Below are 14,632 nucleotides of genomic sequence, written 5' to 3'. Positions count from 1 at the left end.
CGATAGTGAGGATGTCCGTGATTGCATTTAATACCAACATCATTGAAGTTTGTAAAAAATTATGTGTACATTCGCGACACAAAAATTATGATAGACGCGTAGTATGTATAACCGAAAAATTCGTTGACCAACCGACGATTTACAGACATGCGATGTTTTTGCTTTAAAAAATATTAAAAACAATGAGTTCTCTACATAATTTGGGTATAACTGACTCCGTGGTTGAACCATGTTACCATGCTGAACTGCCACGTAGAGGTCTCGGATTCGATTCCCGAACCGAGAGAAATATTCGTATGGCCTACATTTACTTCTCTCGCGACTTTCGCTGTAATATGTGGTTGTCTAAATGTGTATCCATGGCATCCGCGATAAAGGATTTCCTAGGTATGAGTGTCTGCATTATTACAGCTATTCCACGCATGTAACAGCTTATTCTCAATATATATATATATATATATACACAACCCTATCTAAAAATTAAAGATTTGCTTCTTATTTTCCTTTTTTAAATTTATTTGGGTCAACAAAGAGTAGGCAATTAAAACATAATTAAAATGTTTAGTAGCAATACAGCTCCTTGTGAAAGAGTTCGTCCAGGGTGATACTGAAACCTTACCTATGTCTGCCGCCAAACAGTAGTAATGTCAGCGTTACTGTGTTCTGATTTGGAAGGATACTGGTGAAGTTACAGACACACGGGACGTGTCAACTTATGTCTCAGGGTGACGGGCGCAGTGGCAGTGCCCCTTAAATTTTTGCGATTTAAAGCTCTGACTGGGTCTGCAACTGTTATGAACAGGCGTGTACCATACCATCAGGTGCACAACTTGTTCGTCCCGTCACTTGATATTATAAAAAATGAAAAAAAACTTTAAAGATAATTTCTAACCGCTAACCACTAACCACTAATTACTATAACAGAACTGAGAAGTGGCATTGCATGGCATTTGAATAATAAACAAGTAAATAAAGAATAATAGTTAATAAATAGTTACCTACCTACTATTCAAACCAATAAAACGTTTCAGGCGATTATCATGCTGTACCGCGCCCCGCGACGGAGCGCGGAGCTGCGTTTTTTAACGATGTACTGAAGTACCTCAGCTTGTATGGAAAACACGCGCCGTCGAACACACTGACAAGGCATCTCCGCGGGAGCGCGGCGCGCACGGTTTTACCGCGCCCCCGCGCGGAGAGCGCGACGAACCGCAGGATATAGCACACTGCGTTCCGCAATACCGCGCAGATTTTTAAGCTTAAGGACATGTTTAGTTTTCTACAATAGATCTCGACGTTAAATTTATGTTTACTATTGAAAATAGACGATATTTATCTTCATATTTTCTTAAATCTTTGTAATGAAGTTGAAATTATCCATTTATCGATCTGGATCGTAATAAGGGATGTATCCAATATCTTCGGTGTCTTTTTATTTGAGTAAACAACAACCAAATGGACAATATAGCTGCAGCGTCCTGAATGAGTTCTGTATTATTAACCATACTTATCAAAGAAGGATCTCAGCTACATATACAATCACTATGTCTATCAACTGCGAAGCGAGTACTTTAAGTGACGCGAGGCCGCTAGACCGCTGCCCCCGCGCAGATTAAACTGCACGTTGACGCAGTTCTGCGTCTCCGCCACCGTGCGCGTGATTCCGCGCCCCACTCTCCGTCGCGGGGCGCGATGCAGTGTAATAATCGCCTCATACATAGCATTTTGATATAGCATGACCTACCGCCTCTCAAGCAAATGGTCATTCGTGGGATATGCTTGCACCTCTGTTTTTCGGAATTTATAGCCGTTTATTTCTAATTTACCATGAGTTTTTCGGTGAAAGAAAACAGTGTGAAGAAATGTACACACATCTGTAAATCAATTTAATTTCATTGACTTACAAATAAATGGACGACGGGTCTAATACAAAAACCACGAAAAAAATGTCCCAAGTCAACCTATTCGAAATTTAAATTGTAATGTCATCGCAGTATCGCGCTGTCAGTCGAACAAATGAAGACTAAAGCGGAGTTTGGCGCTCTGTATACGATTTTAGCGCCCTACAAGTGCGGACACTTTTTAGCGCGGACCCGACGTCCATACAATTGTAAGTCAATGAATGATTTATTTAATTTCATTGGTACAGTTACAGACATTAGTATTAGGGCTAGCACAACAGGCCGTGACTTGCGAGAGAACGACTTAAACGCGAGGTACTGCTATTCTCGCATGTAGATCCCGCGCTTTATATCCCACCCAATTACAACTATAACACAGGATTTCATAAAAGCGATACGTGTGAAGTTCACAATTCACATTGAGTTCGCGTGGGAAGTACAGCCCAAGCCGTCTTATTATGAGAGCAGGACTATATCCAGCAATGTGATTACATAGGCTGTATAACTATAGCATTTCATTATCACTGGAAAATATAACAGTTACAGGCATTCAGTAATCAGGAGACAGAAAAAATGCGATATTAATTTGTGACGTCATACGTCGTTTAATGGCGCCATACAAGCTACATAGCGACCGCTTTGTAAAAAAGGACGGAGCATCACTCATTATTGATTTTAAAGATTAATTATTCTGGTGTTATTTGAGATATAGACAAACTAGTTTCATATAAATTTTCATCATATTTTTGTGAGGGAATGAAAGCAATAATTAATATTGTGTCAAATATTTAGTCAATTTCAAACGATTAAAAAAGTGTCCAGCTTCATCTTTCTATTTTTGTATCTTAACAAGGTTGAAAACTACCATACTGTAATGGTTACTTAGAAAATGTTTGTACATTGTGAAAATAGAGTCATAAAATGAAATTTTTACAAACAAATACTTCAATAGTCCCAGAGACAAATTCTCTTTCCAAATTGAATTCTTGAAATTAGTTAACAAAATTACGCCGGGCATATAACAATAGCTGAATTTGCTCCTAAAAATTTTGCCTGACAGGATTAACTTTCTGAAAACCTTTTAATGGTATTCTCTTGTTACTCGTCTACATTTTATTTATTTATTTTCATTTGTTATTGACCTAAAACAGTCGATCTCAATTGTACAGACTTCGCAGTAAAAATATTAAATTTTCAATAAATCCTCGTTATTTCGAACATTTTCTGCGAAAGGTCGAAACTCAATTTGCTTGATTTCATTTCAATATCATTTTAATACCGCTAGTAGCAAAATAAAGGTGTCCAGAATTACTTAAATTTAATCTCTTTTTGTTTATTACCATCATAGAAAAATGCCTCTAATTCTCAGACATTATAATCCATACCGGAAGTCTAAATTCTCAATTACAATCACGTTTTATACGTCTTTGGAGAAAATTCGCTTACAATTTTTGTGTCATTGGCACGTACTCGTAAAACAATCGGAAACATGGCAAATACGAAATGAAAACACTATTGTGATTTTCCGCGTTCGTTTTATGTAAATTGAGAAAATGCTCTTGACGCTCGATTTGCGAGCCTTCGACTAATCTTCCACCAGTCGACTGCAATTTAATCAAAGTAAGCAACGGCGTTGGCTGTAATTTATCTAGATTATTTCGCGGCGAACGATTGTAATCGACTTTTTTTCTCGTATAATTGAACACTTGTACGAGTCAGAATGAGAATAAGAAAACCTGAAGATGATTACTGACGCAAATAATACAAAGCGACAATTATAATGAATAATTATTAAAAAAAATGTATTACAAATAACTATATTTGTAATATATTCAAAAAAATAGTAAAAAAGTAAAAATAAAATAGTATTTTACTACCGCATATTCTGCAATTATAGACTCTTTAAAACATTGGTTCAAATTGGAAATGGGGTTAATGAACTTCTAAAGATCTAACGTGGAAGAACAGTCAGGTGTAAAAATAGTTTAAAATTACATGGAATTAACAGGAATAAATATGACATTTTAAGGTTGCAATTATACCACGTGGAATTGAATAAACGGAAGTACAGGGAATAAACCTAACTAACTTGTACTGATCGCAAACTTGGCGTATTAAGGTAAAATCCGCAAAATTACAACTTCTCAAGAAATATTAATGAAATAGGCCGATAACTATTTATGCTTAAGAGAGATACAATTTCACATTATAATATAGATCATATTATTTTTATAACATTCATATATTGTGATAAAATAACTATTGACGTATGATCGCTTGTGACTTTATTATACTAAGAGTCAGTTAGTAGCAGTAGAGCTCCTTGTGAAAGAGTTCGTCCAGGGAAGTACTGCCACCTTACCTATTTCTGCCGCCAACCAGTAATGTTAGCATTACTCGTTCCGGGTTTCGAAGGATAAGGGTTGTGGTGAACTTATAGGCACATGAGATTTGTCAACTTATGCCTCAGGGTGACGGGCGCAGTGGCAGATCTTTGTGATTTGTGTGCTCTGAGTGGCACTATAACTGTTATGGACAGGGTGTGGGTTACCATCAGGCGCATGACTTGTTCGTCCCGTCACTTGATCTGACCATTGCGCCGGTCACCCTGAGACATAAGTTGAAAAGTTTCACGAATGCTCACATTATTACTTGGCAGTTGAAATATGTAAGGTGGCAGCACTTCCCTAAACGAAAACTTCACAAGGAGCTCTACTGCTACCAAAGTCTACTGGGAGAACTATTCTTTTCAATTTAAAGGCCGAGGTTCGAATACCGAACTTACTAAAATTAATATTATATTATGTATACACCTGTTTAAAAACGCTATTATTGTTAATGTAAAACACCGTTTAAGCTGATCAGTACTTTTTGGTTTACTGTACATCGCCTATAGTTTCTTACACGACGAGGTTGTACAATATAATAAACATGTTGCCACAGTTGAGCAATTCGCTTGTCATTTCTGGGATACATTGAACTCGTAAACCGGCGATGGACACAGCACATTAGCATAAGTAACTATAAAAACGGTATATATCTTCGGTTACGATTCAAATTCCCTTCATACCATCATTAGTATGTCTTATTTTCTTTATTGGGTTATAAATAATGACTAACATTAGGACTGTTTCTATGTTTCTTTTTGCAAATGTTCTGTAGTCTGCCTTATATTGTTTTAATATAAATTTAGTTCTGGAAATCTACCCTGTAGAGCGTAAAGGTTCCGTGGATATCACCGCCTAACCTATTTCTCTCTAGTAGCAGAAGTGCTATCTTTCAAGTTGAAAGATCAACACACAAAGACTTACGATCCTGTCTTAAAATAACCCGAGGCTGAAATTGAATTGGTGAAGTTAAAATAGAATTGAATGATTATTAAATATTCTACAAACCAGCCAATTCGTCAACAGATATACCGGCGTACCATTGGTATGTTCGCGTGTTCATTTATATTAAGAAATACAATACTTAAGTGACACCACTTAATTGATAAAAAACCCAATGAACAATTGAAAAGAGGAAAATAACAAACCACTCTTTTAAACACATTTTACTTTTCATCGCAAATAAAGTTGCATGCTCATAATTGCCATGAAGTACAAAATTTCCGAGTCGATATATTAAAAGCCAGTGGTGATTCAACTATTTATGGCGAGCGCCAAGGCTATTTGACCGAAGGGGAGAATTTTATCTCTCTCTAGATGCGTCAATAAACTCTTAAAGTCATGTCACACAAGCGGTAGTTAAGTCTTCGGAGACTAAAATCGTGAAACACCTCCGTTGATAAATTAGTGCCACTTTTTAGGGCGTAATGATAGTATAGTTACCACGTCGTCGGTATAGATGTAAAACACACGAATATATATATATAACATAAAGTGACGGAACGAACAAGGCAACTATTGATAATGATAATATCATGATGTCGCGACATTTTATCATCGACACGTCGTCACAATGTTGCGTCTCTGGTTTCTAATTCCACCAACAATTGCCATTAATAGCTCGCGCGAGCCATCGCGAGCTGTTAGTGAAATGTTAAGATTCAGTACTGTTCAGTTCATCTGGCGATAAATACGCTACTGAACTAACATGTCCCGTAAATTATTATTGTTAAATAAATGTGGAGACCGTGCGAGTACCCGCGAGATCGCGCGAGAAGTCGTATTTCCGTTAAAGAGTATAACACTCTATATTAGCAGCAATATGGTTCAATATTACATCAACAAATATTTCCATTCTCTCCTCGCCCGTCCTCGTCAATCCAGATAATTTCCACCGAAGATGGGCTAGTAGAGAATATAAATTTTGTCACACAAATTTCAAATCTCGTCTCGCCTCATCTCGCCTCGCCTCGCCGGTCGAAAACCTCCTTAAGAGATCAATTCTCCACGAGGAATCCGCTTCACGCAATTAATACTGCGTGAACAAGGAATAAAGAGATAGTTCATGAAATCTCTGATATTCTGTAATATGCCTATAAATTTTTGCGTTACTAGTTTATCTGAGACATTTTGATAGTGTTATGTAGGTTGAACCTCTTTCAATATCACACGATTTTCTTGTAAGTAGTTATCAAAACCAACCAAATATGTATAAAATTGGTGTATGCGTGGTAATAAAGTCCCTATTCTTGAAAAAAACGTCTACCAAATAATATTTATTGCACATTCAAGAAATATTAAGAACTGACTTTTGTCTATTCCGCGATCATATATAGGGTAGTAGAACTTTAAAGAGGCAGATTTAGCTGCAAAAACAATTCTCAAGAAGTGAATCCAGAAATTATCATAAAATTTGAAGAAAAAAATAGTATTTCACGACAAAGGAATTCCTGTAAAATATCTAAGAAATATCCTGAAGCTTCGAGTTGGTAGAGTTCACCTGTTTTAACAGACTCTTCGAGATTTAGAGAAGTATCGGTAAGATGGGTTTCGCAAATGTTAACCGAAGAAAACAAGATTCGACCTTTTTTTTAAGTTACGTAGCAGAATCTCGAAATCTTTCAATGTGATTCGAAAACTTTTGCCGTCGTTTCGTAATCATGAATGAGGTATGGGTTCCACATTTTGGCCCAGTAATAAAAAAACATGTTCTCGAAACGACCTGCTTTTTCATCTAGTCCAACAACATTTCATGTTATTCCCTCAGCAGCAAAGTTATGGTCTCTGTGTTTTGGAATTATGAATTCTTTTCTCAAAAGAAGTACGATAATACATACTTTCATCTTCGAGCCGCGTGATTTATTTTATTAATAAAGCTATTTATTTTAGTAATTAAAATACAAATACGGAAAGATATCGTAACGCGTCTTGTTTGACCACAGCAATGACCCCTCGCTCCAAAGTTGCACTCACAGGAATCCGCATACGTGGGTATAAAATTTTAATCATCCGCAATATTCAATTGGCTTGTGGTGATTTTCACTTATTCCCAAAGTTAAAACACTATGTTCGTGAAACAAAATTTGACGATGACAATGCAGTTACGGCCCTCGTTTTTAAGTGATTTTTTTTCGGAGGGAATAAGAAAACTTGAGAAACGTTATTATACTATCTGTATAGAGATAGAAAACGATTATGTCGAAAAACAGCATTTTTTTCCTATGTGTTTCTAACGTCGATGCTTCGTACTTAAATGAAGATAATATTTTATGGTGTTATTTATGTATGGCAAATTAAACCTTTCTAAAGGAAAGGTACTTGTAATTATTAATACAAAGATCGAACACTCAGAAAAAAATCCTTCGATGCGGCCGGATTCGAACCGACGTCTTCTAGCTTACCGTGCCAAACGCTATACCAACTAAGGCACGGAACGAACCAGCGGACCTCACGATTTTTTCTATGTGCTTGTTATCGTGTCTTTGTATTTGGTTTTTCAACGACGTTTTAGTCGTAGCGCCATCTATGAAAGTTTTATCACCCTGTTAGATACTTTTGCAGCTACCAGCCCTGGCGAGAGATGTCTATTCACTGTATTTTAAATTTTGATTGAGTTGATATTCAATTATTTTTGTGAAATTACTCCACTATCCTTTGTATCAATAATTATAACAAACTAGTGGAGTAATTTCACAAAAATAATTGAATATTAATTCAATTAAAATTTAAAGGTACTTGTAGTGAGTAACTATCACAAAAATCAAATATATCTAACAATTTATTTAATGTTTCGATATCTCGCTTAGAGCAGCGAGAAATATTGAACTCGCGAGTACAGGGACAGGGAAAGAAATTGGTGCTTGCATCAACCTTTAAATCCAAGATCTCGAGTTCGTTTGAAAGTTTAGAAATAAGAAATATTTCTCAGGTTTTCACTCACGACCGCGTTCATCACGATCTTGCGAAATCTCTAACAAATATCCTGTGTTACATATCTTCAATAGAACAGTTCTTCAGTCAGGTGGAGGCGCGGATAGTACAGAATACAGAACACAGGAAGCGGTACTGAGTCTAGTTCGAATAACTTATTGCATTGTGAATATTGTGTTGACGATGAGCTCCGTCACTATTGACTCGGCGCCGGCGCAACACTTATTGGTATTTTGAACAGGCCCAGGAGACCGAATTTAAAGCTCAATTATAAATTAGATCTTAATACTAATGAGAACCAAGCGTTACCAAATGATAATTTGTCTGACATTACTTTACTACTGTGTCAAGAATATTGTGTTGTTAACGGCGTTAATTAGAGTACAAATGGTCATGATAATACCTATTATTGTAACGATTACATCGTTGCTTCGTGCCCTAATAAATGTAGATCCCATGGAACGTTTTATGATACAGAGGCCAAGGTTTGAAGGGATCCTAATAGATCACCGACCCGAGAGATATTGCTTTCCGTAGAGACTACGGGCTCCCCGGCAAGACCAGGTTACGGCGGGCGTCCGGCCTCAGCCCTCCGCCGATACGCCTTCACGGACGTCTCTGGCGAACCCGGATGTAGGGTGCTGTACGTGCACCCTAGGTGACTCACTAGAGAACCGGATGAAGTCCGTGCAAACGGACCGATCTGGGGTTAGGACCTAACTTAGATGGTCCCTGCGTGGACAAACTCGCGCAAGTCATTGTGCCCTTCTCGTATACCCTAAGTTTCGTTAGAGAGGGTCACTATAATCAAAACTAATGTACAAAAATATGGGGCGGTCCCAAAAAATTCCACACTGAGACTAGAAGAAATCGAAGTTTGTAAGGACTCACACTCACATTTTTAAATATATTTTTTCTAGGTTCTTACAAACTGGGCAACTGGGCCCTTGCCACTGCTTATCGCTAAATTTTGAGACTCCCTGCTTAACTAAATAATGTAAATAATACACACCTTTTTGCCATCTAATTCGTGTGTTCCTTGCGCTAAAACTTTGTCTACACTAGCCGCGTCGCCGAATGTAATAAATCCAAAGCCCCTGAAACAAACAAAAACATAATCAATTATGGTCATCTTTCTTAGCCCTAACGAAAATAAATTGCTTAGAATAACATTAGAAAATGATACATACAACACCAAACGTTTATAAATCTGAAAATCGTACTCATTGCATAATAAAACCACAAGTGAAAAGTGTTTCTAATACATATGAGAGTTATAAAAATAATGTAAATACATGAAACAAATTGCGTATATGTGAAATTTTATCTCCTTTTCAATAATAAAAAATAACCGACTAATTTCGTTCCTAAAATTTTAAACCTCTCTGCAGAAAAGTTGTCATTTTGCAGGGGTGCGCCTCATTTATATGAAAATTATATACACTAATTTCAAAACAAATACCATTCATAGGAAATGAAACTATTTTTCCGGATTTAAATCCTGTATATTTGTTTTTCCAAACAAACCAAACAAAAAGGTTAATTTGAAAAAACAAATATACGCGATTTAAATCCGGAAAAATAGTATCATTTCCTATGTGTAACAATCGCGAAAACCTGAGAACTCGATAAATACCATTCATTTAATATAATTTTTATTTGGACCGATTTCACTTTCTGTAATTTAACTTCATATAATTCTTGTTTGATATAATATTCACATTTTATAGAAAATTATATAATATGAGCTTAATGTAAAGCTACTGGCCCGGATTCGAACTCACGCCCGCTGCTTGAGAGGAGGTACGTCAAACCATTAGGCTGCCACGGCTTCTTTGTTATGTAAATGTGAAATTTAAAGAATAAGCACATACAGTAGAATACACAAGCATGTACAGAATTATGTAAGTATGAAAACACCTTAGAAAAAGGGTTCCCAAAACAGAATATTTATGCTACAATATGTTTCAACTTTATTATGATAAAAAAATAATCATATCTGCCTCTCAATTTCTTCTCTTCATAATAAAATTGCAAGCAAACTGTGGTACAAAGTGATAAAATAATAATTTCGTTCGACATATCTACAATTTCTACTTCAGTATTTAAGACTGCAGCGCAAAGGGGACTGCCGATAGTGGCTGTCTCCCTGATTGCGAGACGACTCTAACGACGTTTGTGTTTATTTTGTTCTCACTTAAACTTTCCTTCGAGTGCTTTATTTATTGAGTGATTTAAATTGTTCACTCGAAATTGTATTTACGAAAGTGACTGTACGGTAACGGTACTTAAAAGAACGTGCAGAGAAATTAAAGATAAGTTATGTGAATTGCTCATTTAATGTTCATCAGTCTTAACTACCTCTATGGCCCAATGGTTAATACTGTGGGCGCTAGATGAGGACGTCTCGGGTTCAATTCCCGGCAGGACCAGTTTGGGGAATGAACTTTTCTATATTGGTTCTCAGATTAGAACCAATACAGAAAAGTTAATTCACTTTCATTCACGGAATTCCGTTGCTCTGGTATTCATAGTACAGGGATTTCACTCATTTGAAACAAATGGTGTGGTTGTCCGACACATTAGATTTTGTTTTTTTTTAACGCCAAGTAACGAAACGAATAAGACGTGTCTGGTGGTAAGCGATATTCCTATCCATAGCAGTTGCAGTGCCACTCAGAGCTTTAATCATAAAGATTTGGGGGCACTGCCACTGCCCTCGTCACCCCGAGACACAAGTTGATAATTCCCATATGGCTGTCATTTCACAAGCACCCTTAGCCTTCAAAACCGGAACACAGTAATGCACACATTACTACTTAAAGTACGAAATGCTGTGATGGCTGTTTTGACGTTTGTCCGCTCATCAAGTTTCATATTAATTCATAACTACGTTAAAGGAACTAATTGCTGTACATTATTGTCAATAGTGACGTGCAGTTAAATTTATGGAATGTATAATTTTACCACACAACTCGGCATTTGTTTTTGGAAATTCGAAATTTGTAAAAAGACAAAGCAGTTTCGAATTGAAGACTTATTAAGTAAACATATTTTTTTCGATAATGAATTGAGATTTTACCTCACTATTGTAATCTGCCAAAACGGTCACCGTAGCGTGCCGGTACTTTAGCGACATAAATAGATAAAATGACAGTACTTCCCAAATGCAAAAGTGGCAAATTACTGGACGAACACTTTCACAAGGAGCTCTACTGACTCATAACTTTGTTATATACTTAACAGACAAGCAAACCAATATATTTATACAGTATATTCATTCTTCTTCTTCTCATTTAAAGCCTAAGTTCTTGTCGGTGGAGTAATCGCTAAACATCTCTATTCCGTGCCCTAACTTTTATTTCCTGACACAACACGACATTAACATTTCCCTTATCAGATGACTGCTCCTTGTGAAAGAGTTTGTCCAGGGAAGTACTGCCACCTTACCTATTTCTGCCACCAAGCAGTAATGTCAGCATTACTGTGTTCCGCTTTTGAAGGGTAAGGGTGCTGGTGAAATTACAGGCACATGAGATTTGTCAACTTATGTCTCGGGGTGACGGGCGTAGTGGCAGTGCCTCTCAGATCTTTGCGATTTAAAGCTCTGAGTGGCACTACAATTATTATGGACAGGCGTGTAACTTACCATCAGGCACACGACTTGTTCATCCCGTCACTTGATATAATAATAAAAAAGGTTCTCTTTTCCTGCACTGTTCTTAACATCATTGGTTTCTCTGTCTGTCCAATTGATTCCCTCCATTCTTCTACAGCACGAATAAATGTTTTAACCTGATCGATATTTCATGTAACTCAACATTATCTTTCTAGCATTTATGCAAAGATTATTCAGATTGGCATTGAAGTTAATATTTCAAACAAGTAAATTGTATAATAACGCAGCGATTTTTCAGTAAGCGTTCGCTGGCCACGGGCGGGCGGGCGATAAATAATAAAAAGCCTTCTCCACTTTAGGACTTGCAAAAATCACAATTTATAGAGCATTTTAATTTCACTTAGCCGATCCATATTTTACATGTGGCGGCGCGCCCGACCGTACTCCGGACTCGAATTAATACTAAATTGAAATTGTAAAAATGGAAATACAATTTTGTCGTTGTACCCGGTGGAGCCGGGAATGTGCTATAATAACACACCTTAATATTTTTGAGTGGGGCTACGCGGGAAACGCGGTCTAGAAAAAATGCTCCTTTCACTGCCTTTACAAGAATATTATTTATTAGGGCGCCCGCAAGGGGAGTCAAAATTAAATGACCTTCGTGAAGGAGAGGTGTGTTAAGTTACTTTGTATAGGTAAAAAAAACCTCTTTATTTGCTAACATCCACGTTTATTTTACTAACTTCTAGATTTGTAACAAATTTTCACTTGATTTGGACAACAGACTTGGTCAATTTCATAATTTAATTTGCTACCCATTCAATCTGTATTCAAAGGAAACAATTGAGAAGGGATCCTTTCTAAACGCATTAAATCAGCCCATGGTCTTTAGAAGATTCATGGCTTAATACACTCGGTTTATATTCCTACACGAAAACATATAGAGGATAGGGCGCTCGTGTATGGAAATTGAAAATAACGATGGCCTCCGTTCATACCGCGCATCAAGCCGACTATGTGCGAGGCGACCATTGATAATGGACCTATCGCGAATCTTCGTATTCCCTCTACCTCTTTCGATCTGTACATTGATACAGGAGAGGCGGAGGCTCTCATCAAATTGGAACCACTACGCGAGTTCCGACTGGAGAGGCCCTTTACCGAATGGAGTTACGTCTTACTTATCTTTAAGAGGACGATGCCTTATTTTCTTACTTGAAAGAGGAACAACTCAATTCAATATTACAAAATGTGGTAATAAGCCTATGATCACTTTTCGTGTTTTATACGAATAAACAGAGAAATAATTATTCAGACTGTTACAGCTTCCGATCAATTATTTTTCCGGCTTTATACAAAGGTAATACAATTTATTGTGGAGTATTCAATTAACGATGCATGGTGGAAAAGAGGTCAGCTGAACGACATAATTTACCTAGTGTTAAACGATACTGGTGCTAGTTTACTTGGAGTTGTGTTGCGGTTTCCTGTCCCTCTTCGGTTATGCACAATGGAGCTTAAACGGCGCAGCCGGTAACCGCGCACCTTTAATTTATGGATGACGAGATTTTGATACTGCTGCGACTCCCGTACTTATCAAGTTACAATTAAATGAGCCGCCTCACGGTTGACATTACGTTTAATATCTCTATAAATTACATTTTATATATGGACTGTAAAAAGCCAATAAACCAAATATTTATCCTTTAATCAAGCCGCCTAAAAAACGCTTCCATGGAAAATGAATTTTGGAATAGAAAATCTGCTAAATATACCAAAACAATCTCTGCTCCAGATGTTTTAAAGTACATTTTTGTTTATAATAAAAATATTGCGCTGATAAAAGGGAGATTAGATTTTTTTGTTATTATTAGTCATAAATATTGCAGGTATAGGCAGTGGCTCTTAACCGCGTTACACTCAATAGTGTTATTTGGAATAAGCCTATTGTTTTCCACAGCGTTAAGCCCAAAGTATCGCAACTGATAATCCACTCGGCATTGTGTGTTTGGACAAAACTCGAACAAAATAAATATAGGACGGGAGGTGAAACCCTAAACCGCAACGTCAGGAACAAATAGCGGTAACTCCCGTATTCATGGCTCATGGCTGCAGCCTCGGGTGGAAACCGATAGCAATTACTGGCGGAATTAATATCACGCCCCAAATGTTGCTCGCACATTTATACGTATCGAGTGCAATATTGTCTCCTTTATTAGTTACCGGGACAAATGCTGTCGCCGTCGTAATTCCACCCTTATTTCAGTCTTCGATTGCCGCCTTTCTTATTTAATCTTGACGATAATTAATACTTCTTACGACCGCGTGGACTTCTGGAGTAGACGCGGTCACTCCGTTAACGTGTGTTAGCTTTTGCCTACATCGTTCACGAGCCGTATAAAACGTGATTTATCAGAATCTAAAAAATGTATGCTAAATTGAGTACGATCAAGCAATTGTGCGAGAAATATCTAATTTATTTCCTGTGTAAAATACATGAACAAGCAGGTATGAATGTGCATAATCCACGGCGAAATTAAGTAATCCAATAATTAATCTAAATGGACCGTATAGCTGAATGGTTCAAAACAATCAGCTCTGCCGCAAAATACGCGCATTAAATGAAGTGAATGGCTCCGGGGGATCCCAGATAAATTAAATTGATTAGAATCCCGTTCGATGCCCGCCGTCGATGTAGCTCTGAGTAAAAATAAAGTCAAGTGAAAAATAACGCGTATAGCTGCTTACGTTTGCTGTACAAACCACTTAATGGAATAATTTCTCCTGTATTC

At 37.1% G+C, this 14,632-nt stretch overlaps 1 protein-coding gene across 1 annotated transcript in view; it reads right to left on the bottom strand.

Moving 5' to 3' along the window:
• The window catches only part of LOC113237074 (RNA-binding protein Musashi homolog Rbp6), a 671,710-nt gene that overhangs the window by 359,468 nt on the left and 297,610 nt on the right, over positions 1–14,632 (bottom strand). Inside the window, exon 4 of the mRNA XM_026473334.1 lies at positions 9,231–9,315. Within this exon, the coding sequence (XP_026329119.1) occupies positions 9,231–9,315 (85 nt within the window). The remainder of the gene's footprint in view (positions 1–9,230; positions 9,316–14,632) is intronic.

The sequence above is a fragment of the Hyposmocoma kahamanoa genome, unplaced genomic scaffold (assembly GCF_003589595.1).
Source record: "Hyposmocoma kahamanoa isolate Upper Pololo Valley unplaced genomic scaffold, ASM358959v1 93, whole genome shotgun sequence".
Taxonomy (NCBI): domain Eukaryota; kingdom Metazoa; phylum Arthropoda; class Insecta; order Lepidoptera; family Cosmopterigidae; genus Hyposmocoma; species Hyposmocoma kahamanoa.
Note: the sequence above shows the minus strand (reverse complement) of the source record. Positions and strands in the feature narration are given on the sequence as shown.